General features: G+C 46.2%; 1 protein-coding gene across 2 annotated transcripts; it reads right to left on the reverse strand.

Annotated features, from left to right (window-relative positions):
• Positions 1–3,870: 3,870 nt before the first annotated feature.
• HMBS (hydroxymethylbilane synthase) lies at positions 3,871–24,986 on the reverse strand. 2 transcript variants are annotated; one of them, XM_044278542.1, is made up of 14 exons: positions 24,840–24,986; positions 19,720–19,761; positions 18,055–18,127; positions 16,212–16,261; positions 15,336–15,391; positions 14,660–14,737; positions 12,217–12,294; positions 9,990–10,065; positions 9,261–9,374; positions 9,087–9,125; positions 8,857–8,976; positions 6,250–6,303; positions 6,088–6,174; positions 3,871–4,583 (listed from the first exon to the last, which is right to left on the reverse strand). In XM_044278542.1, the coding sequence occupies exons 1-14, from the start codon at positions 24,840–24,842 to the stop codon at positions 4,410–4,412; spliced, it is 1,044 nt and encodes a 347-aa protein (XP_044134477.1). In that variant the 5' UTR covers positions 24,843–24,986; the 3' UTR covers positions 3,871–4,409. The 2 variants fall into 2 exon arrangements, with proteins under 2 accessions (XP_044134477.1, XP_044134476.1); XM_044278541.1 differs by lacking the exon at positions 24,840–24,986 and adding an exon at positions 20,658–20,779.
• Between the last annotated feature and the right edge of the window lie 1,136 nt (positions 24,987–26,122).

A 26,122-nucleotide genomic window follows, 5' to 3' on the forward strand; every position in this document is an offset into this window, starting at 1 on the left:
ATCGTTAAATTTCGATTAATAACAAAAAAAGTAAAAATGTCAGCAGCAATGAAATACCACCAAATGAAAGCTCCATTAGTGAGAAGAAAAGGAGGTAAAATTCATTTGGGTGGTAAGTTGCATGACCGAGCGATAAACGGTGAAAGTAGTGTAGTGCAGAAGTGTAAAAAGTGGTCTGGTCATGAAGGGGGTTTTAGCTAGCGGGGCTGAAGTGGTTAAGGAAGGGGGTAGCGAGACAGTCAGAACCGTATCCAACGGTAGTGTAATTACCCCACCTATGGAAGGGGGTAATGCCTACGGCAAGCACAACACTCAGTGGTAGTGCAATTACTCCACCTATTAAGGGAGGTAACGCATACAGCAAGTACTGTATCCCGAGGTAGTGCAAGTACATCACCTATGGAAGGGGGTAATGCCCCCGGGAGGAACTGAATCCAATGGTGGAGAAATTACGCCGTTTATGGAAGGGGGTAATGCATATGGCGAGACCTGTACGTGGTGGGAGTGCAATTACTCCACCTAAGTAAGAGGGTAATGCATACAGTAAACACTGAAACCAGTGGAAATGCAATTCCGCCACCAACGGAAGGGGGAACGCCTATGGCTGCCACTGAGACCAGTGCTAGTGTAGTTACTCCACATATGGAAGGAGGTAATGCATAAGTTAAGTACTGTATCCAGTAATAGAGCAAATACTTCACCTAAGGAAGGGGGGAATGCATACGAAAAGTACTGCTGGCTACCGTGGACGCAATCTTGGAAGATTGCACCGGATTCATGTCAGAGTCCGAATCGCTGATCTCTCTTGGACCGAACTGCTCCAGGGAAGGAGGGTGTGTCTGAGCGTGACCCTAGGGAGGAAGGGTAAGGGTGTGGAGGTGACCGAGGAGGAATATGTCCTGCTCTGGCCTGCTTGTGCGCAGTTTTACCCCTCAGAATCTTGCCCATGGCAGTTGCAGGCTACACCGGTGGGGATTTATCAGCCAAACTACCCAGGGGATGGAATAGGAACTTCTAAAAGGTCCACCCAACGGATTGCGCAGGCCGTGATTTATCAAGCAAACAACCCAGGAGGGTGGATTGGGAAACTGTAAGAGATCCTCCACTGTCCGGATAGGGTGGTCCAGCGGTGATGTGGTGGGCTGAGGGGGGCAGGACCTGTATGGGCGCACATTTTTATTTTTATTAATGAAACAGTGATGCCCCAGCCTCAAGTGGACAAGAGGCAGGAAGAGGTTGAATTCTTCAATATTAAAGGCACATTGCCTGCAGATAGAAACCCCAGATAATCTGGTGCCAGCCTCAAAGAGGTGGCTGGCCAGGAAGGGTTAAAACTGCTTTGAGGAACAGGGGCAGAGCTCAGCGGGGTCCTGGCGGGCTCCAGAGAGATGAACCCGCCCCCCTCCCCCCCATACCTGGGAATGAAAATTGCAGCCTAGTGGGCCGCAAAGCCAGGGCCTAAAGTTTTGGCGCATGGCCGACCGGGAAGCACTGCCAGTCGGCTGGAGCACAGTGGGACCTGGACACGAATCTGCCCGCGTGTGCCCACCCCGCAGGCCGGAAATTAAACAGAGCGGGCCGGATTGAAAAAACAGGTAGGCCCGAAATGAAGCTGGGGCCTAAATTTTGCCGTGCCAGACCAACTAGGATGTCCGTTCATCCGGCTGGGGAACGGAGGAACCCAGAGTGTCGCTCGCAGGCGCCCAGGTGTGCATACCGGCCGCGGGCCGAATAAAGTGCGGCGCACAGCCGACCGGGGGGACCCGAAATGGAGTGTGGAAGGCGCCTGCTTGCAGTTACCAGCCGCGGGAGCCCACCCCGCAGGCCGGGGTGCAAATGGATAGGGGGCCCAGGCCCTGTATTTGCTCCCCCCCCAGACATGGACTCGCAGAAGCCCAAAACCATAGTGGGGGTGGGGGGAATGGTGCCGAGAATACTCACCCAATACGGACTACTCACCCCATCTTCATGCTCTTCTCTTCACCGCTCCTCAGATTACCAGCAGGATCACCTCTTCAGCAGCTGGCACCTGAAGTGGCAGGAGACTGGAATGGCAGGGGGTCTCGCTGGATTCAGGTGACCCCTTGGCTGGCGGGACGTAGGGGAGCGAGGCTGCCCTGGTTCTTCTTGGGAGAGGTTAGGCGGTGAGGGAAACCGTCACCAGCCGCGCTCCCTGGGTAGACAGAGGGGCTATGAGACAGTTTCCCAAAACCTAAAAGGGAAAAATAAAAAAGTAAGGCGCCCTGCATTAAGCAGGAAGGTCTGCCTCCTACAGACATGCTCTCTCCAGGCTGGAGGGGGTATAGCCTGCTGGGGAGGAGCTAACACTTTTCAGCCTAGTGTCGCCTCCTAGTGGCAGCAAGCAGCTATACCGACGGCCATGTGTCCCCCAATGATATGAGCGAGAAAAGGAAGAACTATTTCTTGGGATCTATGAAATTAAGAAGACCCTTTCAGTAGAAAAGGCAGGATCTGTACGGATTATGACGACTATCTTCCAGAATTGTTGTAAATGGAGGATTCATAGAAACATCCTGCAGTTCGCTAATCCTGCTGCTCTGAGAATTCTGTGTTTTTAAATGGTCTTTCCAACATCCAGAAAACCGGAAGTGCAAACGTGGACCGCACGAGCTTCCAGAAGCAAGTCACCGTATTCTGCAAATACCTCGGAACCGAAGCCGATTTCGGTTAAGTTTTAAAGTGGTTTTCCACTTTAAAAATCAACTACTGAAGTTATTAAACAAAGTCACACGCGACTTTGCAAATAACGCACTTCGGCTCATCGGAGCCCATACATTCTAATACCGTATGGAGACGGATCTTCGTACAATAGTATTCTGAAGTTTTGAACGAAGCGACTTTCTTTGAAGCATCTGAAGCTCGCTTCACTCAACACTAATGGCCACCTTAAGACAGAAGGATAATTTTTTAATTTATTTTACTTGCTTATATAAATCGCCAACATATTCTGCCGCACTTTAGACATTATCAATCATTGTCCCCAGTGGAGCTGACGATCTAAATTCCCTACCAGTGTTTCTTTGGGGTGTAAGAGCAAACCAGAATGTCCAGGGAGAACATACAAACTCCATGCAGATGTTGTCCCTGGTCAGACTTCACCTTAAGACCCCTGCACTGAACGCTGAGCCACCGTGCTGCTAAAATTATCTCGACTTTGTTCACACCCTCCCCCAAAAAAGACAGTACTGGGGAAAAAAAAAAAATATATAAAAAAAATTTGAACAGGATTGATATGTCTCAGCTATATGGCAAAAATAAAGCGTGTTCACAAGATTCAAAGTTCTATGTTGACCTGAATACATTTTTCTTCACTACACAATGGTCAATCTTCCTACAGCAGACGTCAGGTGAAAGATGGGTCCGGCGGACATGCCAAATCTCAACGTACCTGATAATTTTGTTCTGTAGGGCGATAAGCCACCGTCCGAGAGATCTGGCAGCGGCTTACTTCCCTCTCGAGCATGCTCGGATGAGCCCAGTGTGCATGGGCAATAGTCGCAAACAATAAAGCCTGGGCTACACTGCAACTTTTTGTAGCGCGACTGATTTTAACTACAGCTGTAGTCCAAATGAATGCAATCTTGTGGACTGCAGCTGCCTTTCAATAGTTAAAATTAATCGTGCTACAAAAAGTCGCAGTGTAGCCTAGGCCAACCACCAGATTTACTTAAGACCGGGGATGCTCAACCTGCAGCCCTCCAGCTGTTTTAAAACTACAACTCCCACAATGCCCAACTGTAGGTTGATAGCTGTAGGCTGTCCAAGAATGCTGGGAGTTGTAGTTTTGCAACAGCTGGAGGGCCGCAGGTCCTGCCTAAGACAATACTTAAATAAGCAGAAAAGCACAGAAATGGGGCAAGAATTTTACTAGGATTCTGAAGCAAGGCCAGATACATATATACAACATGCATTTCGCAGAAACCTTTTGCACATCACTGGGCACTGCCAACCATGCAGTATTTCATCATTCTGCATCATTTATTGAACAGTTTGACTCCATGGATGGAAGATAATCCTGGACAACCTGCAGCCTATTACATAAGCTTTTTTCCTGGTGTAGCAGCTGCTGTACAGAATATCCTAATACATGGTCACGGCCAGAAGGACACTTGGTGCATTATCACTAACAATTACGCATCGTAGCAGCACATTGTAAAATACTAGTAAATCTCATTCACGCGTTTTACAAGTTACTACATTCTGTTTGCCGGGTTCATTCTACAAGACCAAATCCGAATGACTGGGCTTCGTTCTACTTTTCCTATCGTGCAGGCTGCACTGTCTGGAGAACCCTGGCCGATCACAAGTTCTCAAAACAGTGACGTCTGAGGAATAGGAGAAGTGAATGGACATGGTCAATGTGGAATCAGAGTGGTCTGCGCTGGGTATTATCTGGCATCATTTAGCTGTCTCGCCACAGTCAGGATCTCCTTTGCCCCTTTGCTCAGCAGAAGATCTGCCAGTTCTGTTCCTAAATGTTCTGCAGACTCCAAGGCTTTACGTGGTACACCAAGTGCTGTAATTCCTACATGCTGACTGTCATCATTTGGTCCATCAACCTCCTAGATTGGAAACAGAAGTGTTCAGTATGAACAAGTATTCAGCAACAAATCCATCATAAGGCATACGACAGTTTGTATTTTGTAGTCTGCAAAAAATACGGATGACGTCTGTGTGCATTCTGTATTTTGTGGAACAGAACAGCTGGCCCCCAAGAGAACAGCCCTATCCTTGTCCATAATGCGGACATCTTCTGGTTTTTGCAGAACGGACATGGAATGCACACAGAGTGGACTCATTGAAATGAATGGTTCCACAAGAACATGGAAAGTAAACTAATAAGGGCTCATGCACACAGTATTTTGTGTCTCGTGCATTTTTTTTGCAGCACCATTCATGTCGAGGCCGGGGAACAAAAAAACAAAAAAAAAAAGTGCGTTCCATGTCCACATCTCCATTCCGCAAAATAAAAAAAAAGTCCTATTATCCACATTACAGACAAGAATAGGACTGTTCTATTAGGGGCTGGCCGTTCTGCAAAATGCGGAATGCACACAGCCGACATCCAAGTTTTGCAGATCTGCAATCTGTAGACCGAAAATAAATAATGCTCATGTGCATGGGCACTACAAGCGACATGCCAGCCAGCATTAATCCCTTCAAGACCGGGCCATTTACCCCCTTGGTGGCCAGACATTCAAGTTTTTTAGTACATGGGGCTTCGAAATCCCTAACTTTTCCAATTTGGATATTTAAAAGGGGTTGTCAGGGAATACCTCTGCTTTAAGTGATGCCCGCAGCCTGCCTCCATTATTGAAAGATTCCTACTTAACTGCTCCCCGCTGCTTTGGTATTGGGCACTGACCCCCATTTGTCTATCTTCCGATCTGCAGCTTGCTTACTTTCTCCGTGGTATGGGCATGGTCAACTGTTCTGCCAATGACTGGCTTTAGTGGCGATGTCTCTCTTGTGGACATGTCACCGCTGAAGCCAGTGGCTGGCTGCAGCAGAGCACGCCCCCCCACACCAGGGAGGAAGTAAACAAGCTGCAGACAGGAAGATGAACAGGTGGGACCAGAAGGGGGGCGGGGAGCAGCCAAGTTAGAATCTTTCAATGGCGGAAGCAGACTGCGGGCATCACTTAACAGTTTATTATTCCTGGAGAAACCCTTTAAATATTTAATATTTTTTTGCATCTTTTCATTGAGCTTTATTTTTACCATTTTTATTTTAGTAGTTTGGTTGTTCAAACTTATTTATTTTAAAAAACACAAAAAGGCAACTAAGATACTTTAAAATTTTGCTACTTTTTTTATATAGGGAACGTATCCTATGCAGTCGCTGAGCACAAGGCTAGAAGCTGCTGTGTTGGCTATTGGTGGCTTTATGTTCTAGAATAAAACTACACTTATTAACCGTGAATACTCCAGTCTGAAGCGCAATGTTAGATCCCAGGAAGCCCTGTTACATTAGGAGGCTAAAATGTAGTGAAGAGACACGTTTTGGTTAGTGTCACGTCTCCCGCCACAGTCACACAATGTGACCAGAGCCGGCCTGTCGCCTCACCTTGTCTGGGAAGACGACCCTTCTCTGCATGGTCTCCTTCAGGCAGTCTGATCCATCGAGGCTGTACACTGCTCCGGTAAGATACAGCTAGAGGATGAAGCGGTACAGTATGAGAACCTCAGTGCAAGTACAATTAGAAGAAAGTTAGAAACCGAGACTTACATGAGAATCCTCGATCGACGTGCTCACTGCCACAGGCACACTGCAGCCTCCCTCCTAAAAAAAAACAAAGCACAACCAGAGGCTCTAGCTGAAAATACTAATGAGGGAACCCCATCTGGTACCCAAACACAAGATTGTTACACCTGGAGGAATGGACGCTGAGATTTCCAGGGATAACAGCATACGTGAAATAAAATACATTGCTAGCGCATTTCAGGTTGTTTCCAGTTAATGAAATAGGCAGTTTTTGTATGCGACTTATATGAAATATAATGAAACATTAGTTATTGCAGTAACTTCTAAGGATATACCATACATTTAACATCCAGTCCAAAACCTTAAATAGACTATGCACCGCAACATGCCTGGTGTCCCCCATTTCTCTTATGCTGGCTACCTTTCAAAATGGCCACCACTGTCTCATGCTTTCCCCATGCTGAGCCCCATGGAAAAGTCTAAAAGAATCCCCTATACACAGTGTCCTTGGATAGACAGTTACATCACAGGCACTGGGCCATCGGAGGGCAAATGGTGGGAGGGAGGGGGAGCAGATCTTAGACATGCCTACAGCACTCTGCATGAGACCACGGTGGCCATCTGATTGGGGACCAGAACAGAGGGTAACCATACATCTGTCATGTAGAGTCAAATTTTAGAGGTTTGGACTGGAGAGTTGCATTAAATAACCAATCTTTTAACAAACTTTGCATAAAGCAATAGTACAGGGGAAAATAAGAAACTTTGTAATATACTACTAGAAAATGAAAAAAATTAAATAAAATCTGAACAACTTGCAGAGACCGACAGTATAATCTGCTAGTGGTGCTTGGTCAATGATCACGCAACCAAGGTGGAGCCCCCTTTATTTTGGGTTCTGCAGCAGGGTATATGTTGAGGAAGGATCACATTAATATTGGGTGGCATCTCCCCTTGCTGTGATACAGGCGGCCACTCTGACATGGTGACAGTTATACAGATGCTGGATAACCTCCCTAAACAGGTCAGCACAAGCTCTCTCAGCTTGGACGTGTAGTTCAACCAATGTGGTTATTGGCTACTGTACATGGGAAATCCTTCACCTCATCCAGTCCCAGACCTGCTCTATGCAGGAGAGATCTGGAGATAGAGTTGGCCACGGGACCAAAACCAAGTGTGTGGCTCTTCAGGGTGTCCAGCAGCTCCCCTGGCCAGCTCAATCCCCAGATCTCTTCCCCATCAAGAATGACTGGGAATGGATGGGGCGACAGATCTCCCATGTACAGCAGCCAACAACCACCATGGCTGAACTTTAGGTGTAAGTTAAAAGAGCTTATAATGACATCCCACAGTAGGATGTCCAGTATCTGTATGACCTCTACCATGCCAGAGTGGCCGCCTGTATCTCAGCAAGGGGAGATGCCACCCAGTATCAATGTGACCCTTTCTCAATACATACCCCATTGCAGAACCCAAAATAAAGGGGGCACCACTTTGTGTGACCACTGACCAAGCAACACTACCAGTTTACACTTTGTCAATCTCATTGAGGTTTCCATTTTTCAGTAGTGTATATTTTAAAATCGGAAAACTATACTTGTTCCCGCCTAAATTAGCAGTCACTGAAGGCTCATACATGCTGCCTGTAAAAATCTATGGAATATATATTATAAAGTATCTTATAGTCACCTGTACTATTTATTGAAATATTTGAGATCTTTTTAGGCCTCTTTCACACTTGCGTTGTCCGGATTCGGCGTGTACTCCACTTGCCGGAATTACACGCCGGATCAGGAAAAACGCAAGTGTACTGAAAGCATTTGAAGACAGATCCGTCTTCAAAATGCTTTCAGTGTTACTATGGCACCCAGGACGCTATTAAAGTCCTGGTTGCCATAGTAGGAGCGGGGAAGCGGTATACTTACAGTCCGTGCGGCTCCCGGGGCGCTCCAGAGTGACGTCAGAGCGCCCCATTCGCATGGATGACGTGCCATGCGATCACATCATCCATGCGCCTGGGGCAACCTGACGTCACTCTGGAGCGCCCTGGGAGCCGCACGGACGGCAAGTATGCTGCTCCCCGCTACACTTTACCATGGCTGCCAGGACTTTAGCGTCCCAGCAGCCATGGTAACCACTCTAAAAAAGCTAAATGTCGGATCCGGCAATGCGCCGAAACGACGTTTAGCTTAAGGCCGGATCCGGATCAATGCCTTTCAATGGGCATTAATTCCGGATCCGGCCTTGCTGCAAGTGTTCAGGATTTTTAACCGGAGCAAAAAGCGCAGCATGCTGCGGTATTTTCTCCGGCCAAAAGACGTTCCGCTCCGGAACTGAAGACATCCTGATGCATCCTGAACGGATTTCACTCCATTCAGAATGCATTAGGATAAAACTGATCAGGATTCTTCTGGCATAGAGCCCCGACGATGGAACTCTATGCCGGAAGAAAAGAACGCAGGTGTGAAAGAGCCCTTATAGAGTCTTTTTACTCTGGAAATTAGTGATGGTCTGAGGTCACAGACTTCACCAGTGTGATCTTTTCTCACCCACCGATGACATATCAGAGGATAATACAGACTGTATCTCTTGCCCCCTGCTGTGATTATTGCAATTCGTCTGCATACATACCAGTCTTCTCATGAAAGCTCTTTCTGCTATGCAGCGCAGCACGGTCGGTGGGTCCTGCAAGGCACTAACCATGTTCAAAATGTCCTGATCTTTGGCTCTAACCTCTACAGCGAGTGCACCCTAGAAAAAAGGATGACAATTATCAGAAGTCAATAAATTCTGCAAATTAAAATGTAATCCATCATGTGAAAATAGGACACAATAGTCAGGTTTATACTTTAACTGCATACCTGACCCACTGCATACAGACACTGCTCCGGTAACAGGATCTGGGGGAGGAGAAGAACAGAACGACCCAACAATTACATATAAACTTCTTACATTAAATGTTGCCATCTGTAATATACGGCTTCTCATAGAGGCTGGCAATGTATTACCCTGAAGGAGCCGAATCCTCTACTTACCTGATCGATTCTGTTGTCCCAGCCCATGCGACGCAGGCCGGCAGCCGCCAAAATAATGGCGCTGAAATCATTCTGCTCATCCAGCTTCTTCAGGCGAGTGTTTAGGTTCCCCCGCTGAATGCGTATATTAAAGACGCCACAACTTAAGTGCAATCATAAAAATTCTCTACGTTATTCTTCCATTTCAGTAACGATATATGACTGTGACTAACCATGAATAGAATAATGTCAGACACTGTTTCTGAGACCTTTCTATTCCTCCTGGCTGAAGGGCCATACGCCCCTTTCTCTTTACTCCAACTAGCAGCAAAAATCGGAAAGCCAATAAATGACTATAAAGGGTATGTGCGCACACTGCAGATTTTCCATCTGGATATGTGGTTGGAAAATGGCTTAGGCAGAGTACTAGCTCTCCTTAAAGAGATCAGCTGTGCATGCATGGGAAAGGCTATGTTCACACTTGCGTTTTTTTTCTTTTCCAGTATTGAGATCCGGCAGAGAATCTGAATACTGGGGAAAAAACACTTTCGTTTTGTCCCCATTCATTGTCAATGGGGACAAAACTGAACTGAACGGAGTGCACCAGAATGCACTCTGTTCCGTTTGAATCATTGTGCCTGGAATACATTTTCTAACCTGCACATGATATTCCAGACAATGTGCACATTTAAAAAGCAATAGAACAGACCATATACTGTACCACATTTTGGTGAGATGCGGAAAGGATACAATATCTTTAAACTGTAAATGAGGGTATCGTTTCTTCAGCTGAGCTGCTCTACGAAGAGAACTTGTCCCAATTGTGCTATAAAAAAACAATTTGAGGTAATTACTTATAATATACTCTATACTAGGGATCGACCGATTATCGGATTTACCGATATTATCGGCCGATATTCAGGATTTTGAACGCTATCGGTTTCGGCATCTATTTTGCCGATATTCCGATAGTGTATGGGGAACACAGATCGCGCTGCTGACAGCGCTCTCCGTGTTCCCCTTAGCAGCACAGGGGAGAAGGAGCAGTGTCTCCTCCCCCTGTGCTGCTGCTGCTGCTGCAGCCAATGTAAGGACAGGGGACAGGAGGAGGGGAGGAGCTATGGCCACTGCTCCACCAATGAAGATTAATCTATCATTCATTCATATACAGGAGGCGGGAGCTGCAGGATCACATAGCCGGCTCCCGGCCTCTATGAGCTGTAGCTGCGATCTGCGGTAGTTAACTCCTCAGGTGCCGCGGATCGCAGCTACTGCTCATAGAGGTCGGGAGCCGGCTATGTGATCCTGCAGCCAGCTCCCGCCTCCTGTATATGAATAAATGTGAGATTAAGGTTCATTGGTGGCGCAGTGCGCCCCCCCAAGCCCCCCAGTATCAGACATTGGTGGCGCAGTGCGCCCCCCCCCCCCCCCCCAGTATTAAGCATTGGTGGCGCAGTGCGCCCCCCCTCCCCCCCAGTATTAAGCAGTGGTGGCGCATAGGGCCCCCCCACCCCAGTCGCAGTGCGCCCCCCACAGGATTCACTCTCCCTTGCTCCTCCGATCGGAGCCCCAGCAGTGTAATGCTGGGGCTCCGATCGGTTACCATGGCAGCCAGGACGCTATTGAAGCCCTGGCTGCCATGATAAGCTCTATGCTGCTGTGTGCACAGAGCACACAGCAGCAGGGACAGTGTGAGCTCCTATTCACCCTGATAGATCTCTATCAGGGTGAATAGGACAAGGGTTCTAGTCCCTAAGGGGGCTAAAAGTTAGTTTAAAAAAAAAAAAGTTACAAAAAAAATAATAAAAACACCAAAATATTAAATATAAATGAAAAAGAAAGATTTACAAAAAAAAAAATACACATTAACAATAAACATTAATTTTCAGCAGATTTGTGGGAATTTTTATTTTTTTTTTCAAAAATGAACATTCCCAGAATATCGGTATAAATTATCGGCTATCGGCCTGAAAGTTCACAAATTATCGGTATCGGCCCTAAAAAATCAATATCGGTCGATCCCTACTCTATACCTACATAAAGTCTGTCTTAAGGAGGGGTTCTCCAGGAATTAAGAAAATGAAAATACTTAAAAGGGATTTCAAGGATTTTTTTTTTTTTACTCATGACTAGAGATGAGCAAAGCGAGCTGATGATGCTACAACCAAAGCAGCTTCGGAGATTAGTCTCTGTACAGTATTAGAATGTATGGACTCTGATGAGCCGAAGCAAGTTATTCGCAAAGCATCCGAAGTTGCTTCGCTCATCTCTACTCGTGACCTTTCTCCAGGATAGGTCTTCAGTATCTGATCGGTGAGGGCCGGACACCCGGGACCACCAGCAACCAGCTGTTTTAAGAAGGCACCGATGCTCCTGCGAGTCCCACTGCATTCTTGCAGCTCACAAAGAACAGCGCCATACATTGTATAGTGGCTGTGCTTGGTATTGCAGCCCAGCCCAGCCCCTTGAAGATACATAATCAGTAAGAAAATCTAAAAAAAAAAAAAAAAAAAAAAAAAAAAAAAAAAAAAAAAAAAAAAGATTAAAATATTCCCAAATACCTTTCATTAGTTATAATGGCTCGTTTTGTCTGGGGAGCAATCAGGAGAAATAAAATGGCTGCCGTCCTATTAATACAAGGTCATGAGTAAAACAAGAAATTCTTGTCCTATTTATGGCAGAAAGGAGTCACTCCTGCAATGAATAATTCATGTCACCGCTCCCAGTCAATTACATTTTGTGGTTTGGGGCTTGAACAAGAACTTAGACGGTACTTTTGCTTTGACCCATTGCTGCAGCGACTGTAGTGATAACGGAGCACAATATCGCCCCCCCGGCTGGTCGCATCCCAGGAATCAGGCAGCCAAGGTGCCGAAATATCTGCTACGGGTGCAGATGTTATTTCTACTGGTACCCAAGTACAAATGGCATCTGTCCGGCTGGGAGGTGACAGTAAGTTGCTCCCTGCCGCTCTCACCTGTTTTGAGGCAATGTCTCCAGTGTATTTCCTGCATTTTTAGGGTGAAAAACAACTGCATCGTGAGGACTCTCGCGCCTGAAGAAAAGAAAAGGACAGTATAAGCAGCAGGCAACCACTCAGGGCTGTGGAGTCTGCATGGCAAACGTCCCACTCTAGGGATCCAAAATATACAAAATTTGTAACAAGTTAAAATTTCTAAAAACTTTTCTAAATTTCAATGAAATTTGTAACAAGTTATGCATTTAGACACTGCAGAAACCTGGCCCCGTCAATCAAGGAGAGGGTGGGGTAGGCACAGGAAGGAGGAGCAAGAGTGCACAGAGGGGCTTGGGTCCGCCCTCAGTGCACTTAACTGCTCATTTACATATGGATTAGAAGTACTTATTGTACAGATCGCCAAGTGAAAGGTGTCATCACGTTCAGCTAAGCTAGGACCTAAGAGACAGTGCCTGGATTAATGGTGAATTTTCTGGTGACAGTAGAATAATATATTTCTGCATTTTGAAACCAGAGTGGAATTTGTACTTTTCTACCAGATAAACCACCCCCCTTATAATAAAAAATAAAAACACACACACACACACACACACACACTTTAGAAGAATGTCTTTAAAGCCCGCCAATTTAGGCAAGACCAGTCAACCATCTAACACAGAGGTCAGCAACCTTTGGCACTGCAGCTGTTATGAAACTACAATTCCCAGCATGCTCCATTCATTTCTATGAGTTTATAAGAGCAGAGCCAGAATGTATGCTGGGAGTTGTAGTTTCACAAAAGCTGGAGTACCGAAGGTTGCCTACCCCTGATATAACCTATATGGGTGTGTCTTGACTTGTTCTCGTTGTGAATTAAGTGGATCAACCTCCAGATATTGTGTTTCCCTTCCCTTCCTGGGACAAACCCTACTTGTTCAGGGTCAATAAGTTTATTAAGTAAAGGGGAAATCCTGTACGCTAGTAATTTAGACCACCATTTTAAGTCGCAATTTAGTAACGAGATAGGCCTGTAGCTCCCGCATTCCTCAGGGTCCTTTCCATCTTTGTGTAAGATAGTTATATGTGCCCTTAAGGCCTGGGGAGCCAAAGATGCACCTTCTAACAGTGAATTGCATAAATTAGTGAAGTGGGGAAGTAACCGCTCTTTGAATTTCTTGTAATAAATAATGGGGAGGCAGTCAGGACCCGGGCTCTTCCCTATGGGGATAGAGCCAAGGACCTTATCCGCCTCAGGTATGGAAAAGGGTTTAAGGAGCGTCTGCCGTTCTTCATCTGAAAGAGAGGGGGCATTAATTGAGGATAGAAATTCTTCAATGAGGCTCATATTGGTTTTCCCTGGTGGATCTAAATCAGTGTTTGGCACAGAGAGATTGTATAGATTAGAGTAAAACATCTGAAAAGATTTGGCTATAAGGGGAGTGGAAGTGACTCAAGGAGGAGTCGCGCTTAATTGATGAGATAAAAGTTTTCTCCCTCCTCTTTTTAATTAAGTGGGCCATCATTTTGTTTCCCTTGGCGTAAAAGGGACTTGGCTTCTTTAATGTTGAGAAGGTCTTTAACCTTACGTCTTAAAATTGTCAGGGCCTCTTTGTGGACTTCAGAGTGTGTTAGTTTATGTAATTTTTCTTGTGTTTGTATCTGAGAGAGTAAAGACAATAGTTCTTTTGTTGATTTCTTTTTAACGTATGAACCCAAAGCTATCAACTCCCCCCTTATATAGGCTTTGTGGGCTTCCCAGAGTATTGGGGTAGAAGTTTCAGGAGTGGCATTATATCTGAAGTAATTCTCTAATTTGTCACCTAATGCATCTATGTGGTTTTGTGATTCCAGAAGTGTGGTGTTTAACCTCCACGACCAGACCTTATGTGGGAGGCACTGTAAGGAGAGAGACATATTGATGGGAGCATGATCCGACACCACTAAGTTCCCTATCTCAGTACCCTGTATACTTTGTATATAGGAATCTGGTAAAAATAAAAAAAAATCTATCCTACTGTATGAATTGTGGAGTCTTGACTTGTTCTCAACGGAGATAAGCTGGCAGCAGCTGTGTCTGGCACTGGCTTGCTCCCCTTCCTCTGGTTACTAAGAACATATGCATGCTCAGCCCGTGTTTGGAGTTTGGGAAGAATAGTTGCTGGCCAAGCATTTGGCTATCAGCATTGCTGTACATAGCTGAGCACCGCCGGATCCCCATTGACCATACTGGGATCCGACCAGTTATCAGCTTTCCGACGGACAAAAACAGTCAGCATTAGCATAACGCCAATGTGAACCTAGCGTCCCGTGTATGGCCAAGTGAAGGATTCCCTAAGGAAATGCTGAGAACATCCCTGCCCCTCTCTTTTTTTTTTTTTTTTTTTTTTTTTTATAAAAAAATAAGTAAAACCTTCTGAATGTGAAAGAAGCTGAAAAAAAATAAAAATAAAGGAAAAACACTCACTTGCACACAGCTCCAACCGTGAACCCAGGAGGTAGAGTAGTTGGCAAATCCTTTAGTGAATGAACAACAAGATCAACCCTAAGAACGAGAGGGAAGAAACATGAAATTAGCCTCCGCTCACACCAACATCATGGCTTCTGCTCTCTAAGGATCCATAATGCATCCGACTAATCCATTCTGTACTGGATGCTATTAGTATCCATCAAATTCCAGGCTCTCTTCCCCCTGGGTATATAGGCCTCTTTACACTGAACAATTTGGCAGGCGATTGTCGGGGAGGAAGCGTTCCTTCACTGACGAGCAGGTGATTGCCGGCAAGGAAACCACTGCTATTACATGCAGCAATCTCCTCCCCATACAGAATCATTATTTGCTGGCAGCAGAGCGTGATTAGACGGCACAATCTGCTGCTGGCACAAACGATCATATTACCAGGTAAATAAGTGTTCTGCTTTTTTATTGGGTAATTGGAGGCACCTGTACACCAACAGATAATCGCTAACTAGCACTCTTACGAACGCTTGTTAGCGATTATCGGGCCGATGTTAGACCATTCTAAAGGGGTCTTAAGAGCACAGGGTGCTGCACTCATCCGGTCAGTAAAGGAACAGAAGACAGACGAGTGAAGAGTCCCCTAATCATCAATACTGACAAATACCATCCCTCAGATACTTACTCGTTTCTCTCCAGCGCGTTCTCCAGCTCCTTTGTAAATAGACTCTTTTCGCCTATCTGGGGGAAAATAAATAAAAAGTAATTACCTATTTAACGTGATCATCGAAGAAGCTGCCGACTTACATAGAAGTGTACATACTGCCAGGTAGACCTGGTCACCGCAGGAACCACATTGGTGGTGTTTAATGAAAAAAGGGATTCTCTGGGAATGGCTTAAAATGGCTGCCAGCAACCTGTCCTAGAATGTGAGCAGGGGGCTCACTACACCGTACACTCTGGCAGTTGCATATACTACACATTAGTCAGCGTTCCTGTCAGGCTGCTCAGCCATGATGGTATGTCATAGGCAGGATCACATCATTACCATCTATTGTAGAGCAGTGAAGTCAGGTCCCGTCCCCTCAACCCCTAGGCAGCTCTGAAAGTGGAGGCAATCAGTCCTAAACACATTCGAGGACAGGTTGCTTGCGGCCATTTGAAATAATTCCCGAAGAACCGCTTTAAGCGCACATTGTTTAACTGGACCTCCAACCCTCTCCTCTTTGCATACAGGGAATTTCATAATTTATATTAATCAAATCAATGGGGGACTAGGAAAAGCTTAAACGGGCTGTCCACTAGTTTGGTACTGATGTCCTATCTTCAGAATAGGTCATCAATATCAGAACGTGCACCCGCCACACTCAGCTGTTTAGGTGAAGCTCCGCAACTACACCGCTCCGTCCGTTGTGTAGTGGAGGGAGCTGGTAACTGCAGAATCTCCACCCAGTCACTTCAATGGAGCCAAGAAGCAATACTAGACAACTCACTATTTAATGCCTACCCCACAAACACCAGTTGGCCTACTGACAGGTCCCTGGTAAGTGGGTGCACTTACCTTAGATAAAGCCGTATCTAAAATCTTGTCTCCTGTTGTCGACATGGCAACTGGAAAAATAATATAGAGAAAGAAGGAATAAGCAAAAGGAACTTTATTTTATAAGATCAGGGGTCAGGAACTTCCGGCAAAAAATACAACTCCCAGCATGCTCCATTGACTTCTATGGGAGTTCTGAAAACATCTAAGGCAGTGTGCATGCTGGGAGTTGTAGTTTCACAACAGCTGGAGGTTGCTGATCCCTGTATTAGATAAATCTAACCATTGTACTTGCTCGCCCTTTGCACTAAGACCTTTCCCCTACCAAAAAACTAAATTTGTATTTTCATAGTCCTGATGCACCCATCCTGGAAGGGTCACTTTTTTTAGGTCGCTCTCCCTGTACTCACACATCTGCCCGCATGAAAAACTGCATTTGTACATCTCCTCCTGCTGGAGCACAGCGCAGGATAAGAATTACAAGGGTTAAAGCTTTGCTCAACCACGGAGCCACGTTAAATCTACAATTGGCTAATGTACGGAGCAGATGCGATATACGTAAATGTAAAGGACTCAGGGCCTTTCCTTTACTCTTTCTAAAGAAGAAAATTAAATCAAATGAAATAGAAAGACGACATTTCCTTTGCCACAGTTCTTGTTACTTAACCCCCTAAGTAACGAACTGTGGCAAAGGAAATGTCAACATTTAACCACAGGACCCCACCTAATTTTACCAGCATAGTGACCATTCGCCACACGTAGGTGTACTTTGGGCATGTGTCTAGTTCCACCATGCAGTCTCACCCGCAGAAGAACAGTCCATAGATGAAAAGATTGTATGTCTTTCCGCTGATTCCGTGTGATTGAAAATGGTAGGGTAAGTTCGCGTTCCCTGCGGTGCCTCCTCATGGGAAAGAAGAACTAGGCTTCTTTCACACATCAGCAAATCATTGACGTGTGCTGTCCTTTTTCTCCACAGACAGGTCATGTACCCACTGACTAACGTGTTTATTTACAGTGGTTTTCCACTGATCGTGGGTCACTGAAAAAAAACACGGAGGCAGACTAAATACGTCCACTGAAGTCTATGGGTCTATGACCACCACTGACCCAACACGGGTGGCATCCATTTTCACTCAGCGATTTTCACGGACTATCGGTAGATGTTCTGGAAACTAATTTTCAGTCTAGCAGTGTCCGTGGAATACGGATGACCCGTGGAGGGCAAAGAGCAGACACTCAGACCAAACACGGATCCTTCTCAGATGAACCACTGAGGCAGAGAACGAGCAGCAGGCTTGGTGACCCTGACCCGCTGGTCACTCACCTCGAGTGTAGGGTAACAGGAAGAAATAAAAACTAGGACACTAGGCTAAAATTGATTATCTCTGCTTCCACAAGAGGGGTATAGCTGATACCAAATTGTGGCGCATTATACCACCCCAACACAGCCAAATACCACAGTCCATCACAAAATACTGCCCCAGCAGCACAAAATATATCGCCAAAAACATCAGGGAAGTTTCCTGTATGGTCTATGGGCAATCCACCCCTGCCCACGGTCTTCTTCTGACTTAAGCACACAGGGAATGGTGCACTTTAGGGATGTAAAAGTATAGTAAAGATAGAAAATCAATATATCAGGGATCAGCAACCTTCGTTGTGAAACTACAATTCCCAGCATGCTCAATTCATTTCTATGGGAGTTCTGAGAAGAGCAGAGCAAGTATGCATGCTGGGAGTTGTAGTTTCACAACAGCTGGAGTGCCAGAGGTTGCCGACCCCTGATTTAGGGGGGATTAGGGACAACATATAAAAAAATTATAAAAGTTTAGTTACTCTTCAAGCTTTTGTACCTACTTACCAATGTCAAAGCGAGCATCAGGGAACTTGTTTTTCAGCATTTCCACAACGCTGTCCGTCTGGATACGTGCCAGCTGGGTAAAGAGAGCGGATATTTTATGCAGGGCAAACACAACCACTGGTAGCATACATGTACCTCCGCCAGACGCCCGGGTATGAAGGAGGTCCTGCTCTGCACAACTCCCCTTGGGGTGTCTCATACACAATGGGAGATTCGGATGTTAGTTTGCTTTGACTACATGCTGGTTAGAGATGCACCAAATGTAAAGATATTTAGAATATTTGGTGTTTATTTTTTTTTATTTCCCATATACCTATAGATTGAAAAGAAAATTATCCTACAATCCTGCAGTTTTCACACTGGCCACTAGGCCTAAAACATCATCAAGGCTTCCTGAGCTTAGACACGATGGAGCAGAGGGGCCTCCATATCAGATATTGTAACCCTGCCTGTTACCGGTAGAGAACACACATTAGGCCCAGTGGCCAAAGTGAAAACGGCAGGATTTTAGGATTTTTACCTTAAAGGGAACCTGTCACCGGGATTTTGCGCATAGAGCTGAGGACATGGGTTGCTAGATGGCCGCTAGCACATCCGCAATACCCAGTCCCCATAGCTCTGTGTACTTTTATTGTGTAAAAAAAACTATTTGATACATATGCAAATTAACCTGAGATGAGTCCTGTATGTGAGATGAGTCAGGGACAGGAATCATGTCAGGTTAATTTGCATATGTATCAAATCGTTTTTTATACACAATAAAAGCACACAGAGCTATGGGGACTGAGTATTGCGGATGTGCTAGCGGCCATCTAGCAACCCATGTCCTCAGCTCTATACACAAAATCCTGGTGCCAGGTTCCCTTTAAGCATTGTATTCACTCTCCTTAAAGAGACCAGCCGTGTACAGCGACTTATTCTTTGCATATTGTTCCCCATGGAGTGTCAACAATATCTCCGAATGAATCCAAGGCATTGTACCCAGCCTTTAAGACTCCTACTCCAGAGTGATGAGGGGCAAGCACCCACCAAAAACAGGCGTCTACAGAAGGATATCTGGCTTGGCGTGTTTCAGTCTCATGTCCCAAGGCAGATTTGGACTCATAGGGAGCCACTTCCACAAGGTGGCGCTAGTGAGACAGTTCTCTTTCATTAGGAGATGCCTTTTTGCAGGATTATTTTTAAATATAGCAACATGGAAAAAAAAAACAAAAAAAAAAAAAACACACACCTGTCTACGCCTCCCTCCACTGCAGCGATTTTGAGACCATTTTAAGTCCCAGTAAGGCATTAAACTAATTAACACGTCAGACCATGCCCACTTTTTACACTTTTTTTCAAAAGTGGTGAGGGTGGCATAAAATGGCAAAAAGTTAAAAAAATTTGGAGAAAAACAGCACACAGCGCCAACATCTGCGATTTTTGCATCCCGGAAAACTGTCTAACGTATTTAACCCCCTCCCCACGGGTTCATGTGTCATGACTTGCTCTGATCTAAGGGGGCAGAGCGGAGCACCTCCGTCCCTTCGGTTTACTGACTGGTGGGTCTCCGCACCCAGACTTCTCAGAAGTTTTCTGGAACGAGCAGGCTTTAAAATGGTATGAAAAATGGGCAGACGTGGAGAAGGGCTGTAATTCCATCTGTGCAGGCACGGTCGGGCTCACCTGGCTTTTCCTTGTACCAACTCGTATGACATTTCGTCGTTCCTGGAGAAAAAAAAAAACCAAAACTGTAGATGTGACTCCAACAATCATCAATACAGTCCATGTATCAAGGACGGAAGATTCTTCTAGACCAGGGGTCAGCAACCTCCTGTTGTGGAACAACAACTCCCAGCACGCACAGCAGCTGCTTGACTGCTCTCTGAACTCCCATCATAAGCGTATAGCGCACGCTGGGCATTGTAGTTTCAAAAGAGCTGGAGGGACAAAAGGTTGCTGAACCATACAGGCTGGAAACCTGGCCGTACACATTAATGTCTGCCAATTTTGGCTGGATGGGCCTCCACCTCCTCTGTGAATTGGACCTGATGATAGATATCGGGCTGGAAAGAAGGTTGGCGGATTTCAGCATGCCCAATCATTTTGGTCTGGCAGCCGTTTACCCTCTTTCCATTCAGAACACATGCATGCTCAGCTGTGCCCAGCGTGTGCTGGACAGACAGCAGTCCGTTTAATGAGCCTTCAGCCAACAGCTATCTAATGTGTATGGACAGATATACAGATTGCAAATAACACCAGAAAGTATCCACACTTTACCCCAAACTACTGTGTTTTCAGCAATTTTGTGGGTAAGAATCTCCTAGGTCAGGGGTAGGCAACCTCCGGCACTCCAGGTGTTGTGAAACTATAACTCCCAGCATGCATACTTGATCTGTTCTTCTTAGAACACCCATAGAAATGAATAGAGCATGCTGGGAATTGTAGTTTAACAACAGCTGGGGTGCTGAAGGTTGCCGACCCCTGATCTAGGTGAGAGGCAGGTTTCAGTGCATTTTAGAAGACAATGTATGGGCCACACGCACAATACGAGACGTCAGAACCCAGACTTAGGCACTGGGACACTGCAGTAAAGGCGCGATGGCGGCGACTCTCCACCTTACCTGTGGATTCCTATTCTCCATTTCACCAGCTGGTTCCCGTAGCTCCTCGTGCGTCTCCTCTACGCTGCGGACCTTATTACAGTGACGGTTAGTAGGATCTGAGAGCCACAATGTGGGCGCGCTGATAAAATAAAGAGTCAGGGGGTGGGAGAGATAGTAATGCTGGGACCCCACCCTGCTGGATACTCCAAACCTGGAAGCATGTTATCAGCGGCGCTCAGGCCGGACTTCAAATTCTCCTAACCAAAGCTAAAAACGTACGCGGCGGGCTGGCTTATCTGGGCACAGACGGGCGACTCCCCTGTCCGTGCTGAGCTGCAAAAAAATGGATGCTCATCGGTTCCCACCAGACTTCTAAAGAGCAGCGTGCAGATTACAGCAGAGCCTCACCATTTCTAAGCTTCATTCATTAGGCCTGACAATTTTGGAGAAGCCCGACGCGACGGCCGGTGGCAGCGGATTTCATGAAGACGGCCCGTGTGTTGTGTAGGATGGCGACATCTTCACATTCGGGGCTTCGCCTATCAAGTCTGATCACAGTGCGGCCGCAATGGATGCAGGTTTGTTGCAGAAATTCCTGCGGCTTTCATTCATGTGAATGGGGCTTACAGAAAACCGCGAACATAATTCAATGCGCAGGGAACAATGTATCGCACACAGGAAGCCTTTTCTCGTACCATAATTCTAGAGAAACACAGAACAATGGAAAGTCTGTTCTGACAAGAAGCGGAGAGGCTAGTATGAAGGCCGGCGTCCGGCGCTGTTCTCTGTCCACACATTGGAGATTTCAGGGTCCATGCAGTCATTCATTTTTGCACGTGCCATACAAAGATGTCCGTTCCACAAAAGATAGAACGTGTCTTATTCTGGTGCGTATATTGGACGAGAATAGTCATTTCTAGCGATGGGAATGAGAGCAACGCGGACGCACATGGAAGGTATCCGTATTTTGCAGATCCGTGGTTTGCAAACTGAAATACAGACACTGTCGTGTGTAAGGGGCCCTAACACTTTAGTACAATTATCTGTGGCCCCTTTATTTCCAGGATCGGTCAGAGACTGATCATAAAGCCATGGCATACCCTACCCCCCACTATATAGTATGTGACTACTCCACCCGGGCTTTTACTATTACCTATCCTCAGGATATCAGATGAGCGGGGGTCCGACATCCGGTATCCCCGCCGATCAGCTGTGTGAGGAAACATGCCGAGAGGCGGCCGGAATAAAACTACGACATGTCATAGCCGCCGAAGCAGCCTGCCGCTAGTGTGAAAGTAGCCTTGATGCATCATTATACAAGGTGCATTATAAAAGTGATGTCATCGAGGGCGACTAAAATGTAATAAAAGGGTTCTCTAGGATTTTTAGATTGATTGATTGCCTATCCAGGATAGGTAATCAATATTAAACCGGCGAGGGTGCTGGGAGTTGGACCCCCACTGATTTCATATTGATTATGAGTGAGCGCCATGTTCTTCACCGTCCACATCGCAGCGACGAGCAGGTGTAGTTACAGGTCCCCCGTCCCATTCACTTCAATAGGTAGAGTGTAACGTCTCCTTCCCATTGAAGGGAATGGAGGAGCTTAAATTACACAGTTTACCACTGCGACGTGGACGGTGAGCAGGTAAACCGTGAAGAGAACGCAGCACTCACATGAGCGCTGTGTTCTCTTCATATAGCTGATCGTGGAGGTGCAGAGTCGGACCCCCATCTATCCTGAGGATAGTTTATCAATATAGGATTTTATTTCCATAAAAATTGTTGTTGTTTTTTTTACCGCTTTTACAGAATAAAATAAATTAAATTTTTTTTTTTTAAAAAAATAATAAAAAAAAAACATACAAATATGGAGTATGGATTAGGGATGTGCGAATTTCATATTTTGAAATTAGTTTTCGGTTCGTGTTGTGGTATTAACTGAATTTAGTTATGGATTCCGTTACCACGGACCATAACACAAGTCCATGACGGAATGGATAACGGAACGCCCTCCTGGCCGCACATGCCTGTTGCTGCTCCGTTCATTTCTATGGGAATTCTGGAGACATTGGAGCGCTGTACTAAGTAATCTCTTGAATTTCCATAGAAATGAATGGAGCAGCAACACGCATGTGCGGCCAGGGGGGCTGCAGGGGGTACAGGGCTCCAGTTCTCTTGATTGGTGGAAGTCCCAGCTGTAGGACCCCCACCCGTCTTATAGCCACCCCCTATCCTGTGGATAGGGGATAACTTTAGGGTACTTTCAAACTTGCGGCAGAGGATTCCAGCAAAACGTATGCAAACTGATTTGCATTTTTTCAGTCTGCGCATGCACAGACCGGAAAGCCGGATCCGTTTTGCAAGAACAATCCCGCCATTTCAATGTAAATTAATGCCGGCAAGTGTTCAGTCTTTTTGGCCAGAGATAAGACCGCAACATGCTGCCGTATTTTCTCCGTCCTGATCAGTCAAAATGACTGAACTGAAGACGTCCTGATGCATCCTGAACGGATTTCTCTCCATTCAGAACTCATGGGGATAAAACTGATCAGTTATTTTCCGGTATTGAGCCCCTAGGACGGAACTCGATGCTGGAAAAGAATAACGCTAGTGTAAAAGTACCCCTTACTTACCAGAAAACCCCTTTAAGTCCCATGTATCCTAAAAAGTGGCAATTAAAACTACATCTCATACAAGCATAAAACGACAAAAATGAAGTCATGGCTCTTGGAATACAGCGAAAAATAAAAATAAAAAAAATAAAACTACACATAATTGGTATCTGAGTAATCAGTCTCCTCTTTGGTTAAAAATGCTAAGAGGAGTATTTTTACTCTGCTTGGGGGGAAAAAAAAAATAAAATTGTGCGACCTCCGAGTTTAAGGCGTGCGGGGACATGTGATAAATCTGCCGGAAGACGCTGAAAACTGTGGATGTTGGGAATTAATCTGATTATCCGGGAAAGCGCATTCCAGAGAACTGCTGCAGCAGGGGAAGAGTCTTAGAGAAGGGAGTGAGGTTCATATTATGGCGGTCAGTCTGTAGCCTCATGCACACGACCATAAGTTGCGCATCCTCTTTTTTTGAGGATCGTACATGGACCTATTCATTCCTATACGTCATGTCACAACGCAACACGTTGTGACAGTCGCAGAAAAATCCATCTTTGATGGATTTTTTTGACTCTCGTATCACAGCGCGTTTTCAAATCATTACATGAAATGTCGTAGTGTAGCCAGATCCTAAAAAGGGGGGGGGGGGGTCCCATCAGAAACTCTTATCCCCCATCCACATGACAGGTGATAAGAGGGGAGAACGGGGGCCCCGGGTTCCCTCATTTAAATGAGGTAGCATCACGCATGTGCACTGCGGCTCCACCGGAGACAGTACAAGCGCTCGCCTACCCATGCGTGACCACTGCTCTATTCTAATGATTCACGTGGGCGCCAGTAGTCGGACGGCCACCCTCCAGACCCCCGCCTATCCTGAGGATAAGTGTTTGTAATAGGACATCCCCTTTAAACGCAGCGCTAGGGCAGACATGTAGCCAAATGGACAGCGGAGGTCGGGGACATGGCGAGAAGAGGGCACTGGGTGGCTTGGCACCAGCACCACAATCAGTCTACCACCCCGCCAGCGACCCTCCTGTTCACTAGCAGGCGGTCAGCCTAGAGGTAAGTACTAGTTGCGACAGAGCGGTCACATGACTGCGGCACCTGGCGGATCCAATGGAAACAAAACGACAGACAAGTCGCAAGCGAGTCACATTCACACCCGGCCCACACTGGTCAATGGTGGCAAAGCTGCGTGTGGCCGCCCGCCAGGCCTGGATTTTTGGCGTCCTCGCAGTCACATGACGTAGCGCAATCATCAGGTCACCATATATATCCTGGATATATGGAGAGACAAAAAACTGGGGTCCTTCCATGTAGAAAACCTGGGGCCACAGTGGTTGTCCTCTGCGTAGTCACCTTAATGGCTGGAGCACCCCTTTAATAAGTGATTATTAGATAGGTACAATAACTGTATAGGACTCTGCAACTGAGCTGACAAAATGTAACGACTGTACCGCTATTAAAAAAAAAAAAAACGCGGCCACCAGTTCACACACAGCGCTCATCAAGTAACGCCCCCCAGGACCATAACCAATCACAAGGACGCTACAAACTCCTGCCGCCGACCTGACACAGAACTCACCATGACGTCTCCTCCTGCGGCCGCTAAACCCCGCGGTGTTCCGGTCTAACAGAGTGCAGGACCGACCAACACTCCGGCATAATCCAAAGCCGGGACCGCAGGACACACGAGCAAACCGTCACCTGCCAGAGCGTGCAGAGGGCGCCGGTGACGTCACTTCCGCTTTATGGTGTCAAATGTTGTTGTTTTTTTTTTAAACAAATCTTTATTCAGTTTTTTTGTTAATAAAGTTTTCCGTTAAGGGATCTGTGTGAATTAGACCTTAGGTCCTAATAGATTCTGAATTAGAATAGACAGTACTGAAAACACAGATCCAAATGGTAAAAACCGGAAGCGTTTTCTTTTTCATGCGGTGTTTACAACACACGGTGAAGAAATAAGTCCCATGTAAATACCCCCTCTTAGTGTATTGCACATGTTCACACATAGTATTTGAGATCTGGTAAAAAAAAAAAAAACTGCATCAGAAGAACTGGCCTCACCCTCTATGGGGGGTCATTTAATAAGAAGCCTTCACTAGTTTTTGGCGTAAAGAAAAAGTCGCACGTTGTAGCCCCCAGGTCCGCAAGCCACGTCCCAGTTGGTGGGGAAGGGAAAAAAAAATAGACCTGTTAGATGGTGAGGTGTAGTGGGGCCGGGAGCGTGTCTCTCCCCCTCAGTCCGCCGGCACCAGGGCTGACTGGAGGTGAGAGAAGGCAGGTAACATGGTGCTGTCTAAGGCCTCGTGCACACGGCCGTCGGTCAGCCGTTCTCCCCAATGCACAGGCAACATCCATGCGGATTCCACAGACAAATTCAGACCCATTCAAGTTTGTGGGCCACAATACGGGAACGACTGTGTGCATGAGCTGCTGAAAGGGAGGACATCCCTGCGTCCGTCCAGGCCCTGTGCCTGATGGAGGACAGGGAGCCAGAAAACCGGACGTCTGGCCACCCTACCTGACTCTGCCAGTTGTGGCAGTTACAGAGAGAGCAGAGCCTCTAGGTGTAATGGTAACGCCCCCGTTGCTCCTAGAGGCTAATTTGCATATATAAAACATCATTTTTCTCAGCGATGCGGGCACATATGAACATGGGACCTACACAGATGCCTTCAGCTGCCAAGTGCACGTGTAACAGGTCAGCCGGTGTTATAGAGACAAGTCTGCTGACAGATGCCGTTTTATAGGGCATTTCAGGGTGCGTTCATCAAAACCACATTGGAGAAAAACTCATTCACCTGTAAACCATGCACAGTCTGGATGATGATCTATGGGGAGTGACACTGACCCTTTAAATGTGAG

This window comes from Bufo gargarizans, chromosome 2 (genome assembly GCF_014858855.1).
Source record: "Bufo gargarizans isolate SCDJY-AF-19 chromosome 2, ASM1485885v1, whole genome shotgun sequence".
Lineage (NCBI taxonomy): Eukaryota > Metazoa > Chordata > Amphibia > Anura > Bufonidae > Bufo > Bufo gargarizans.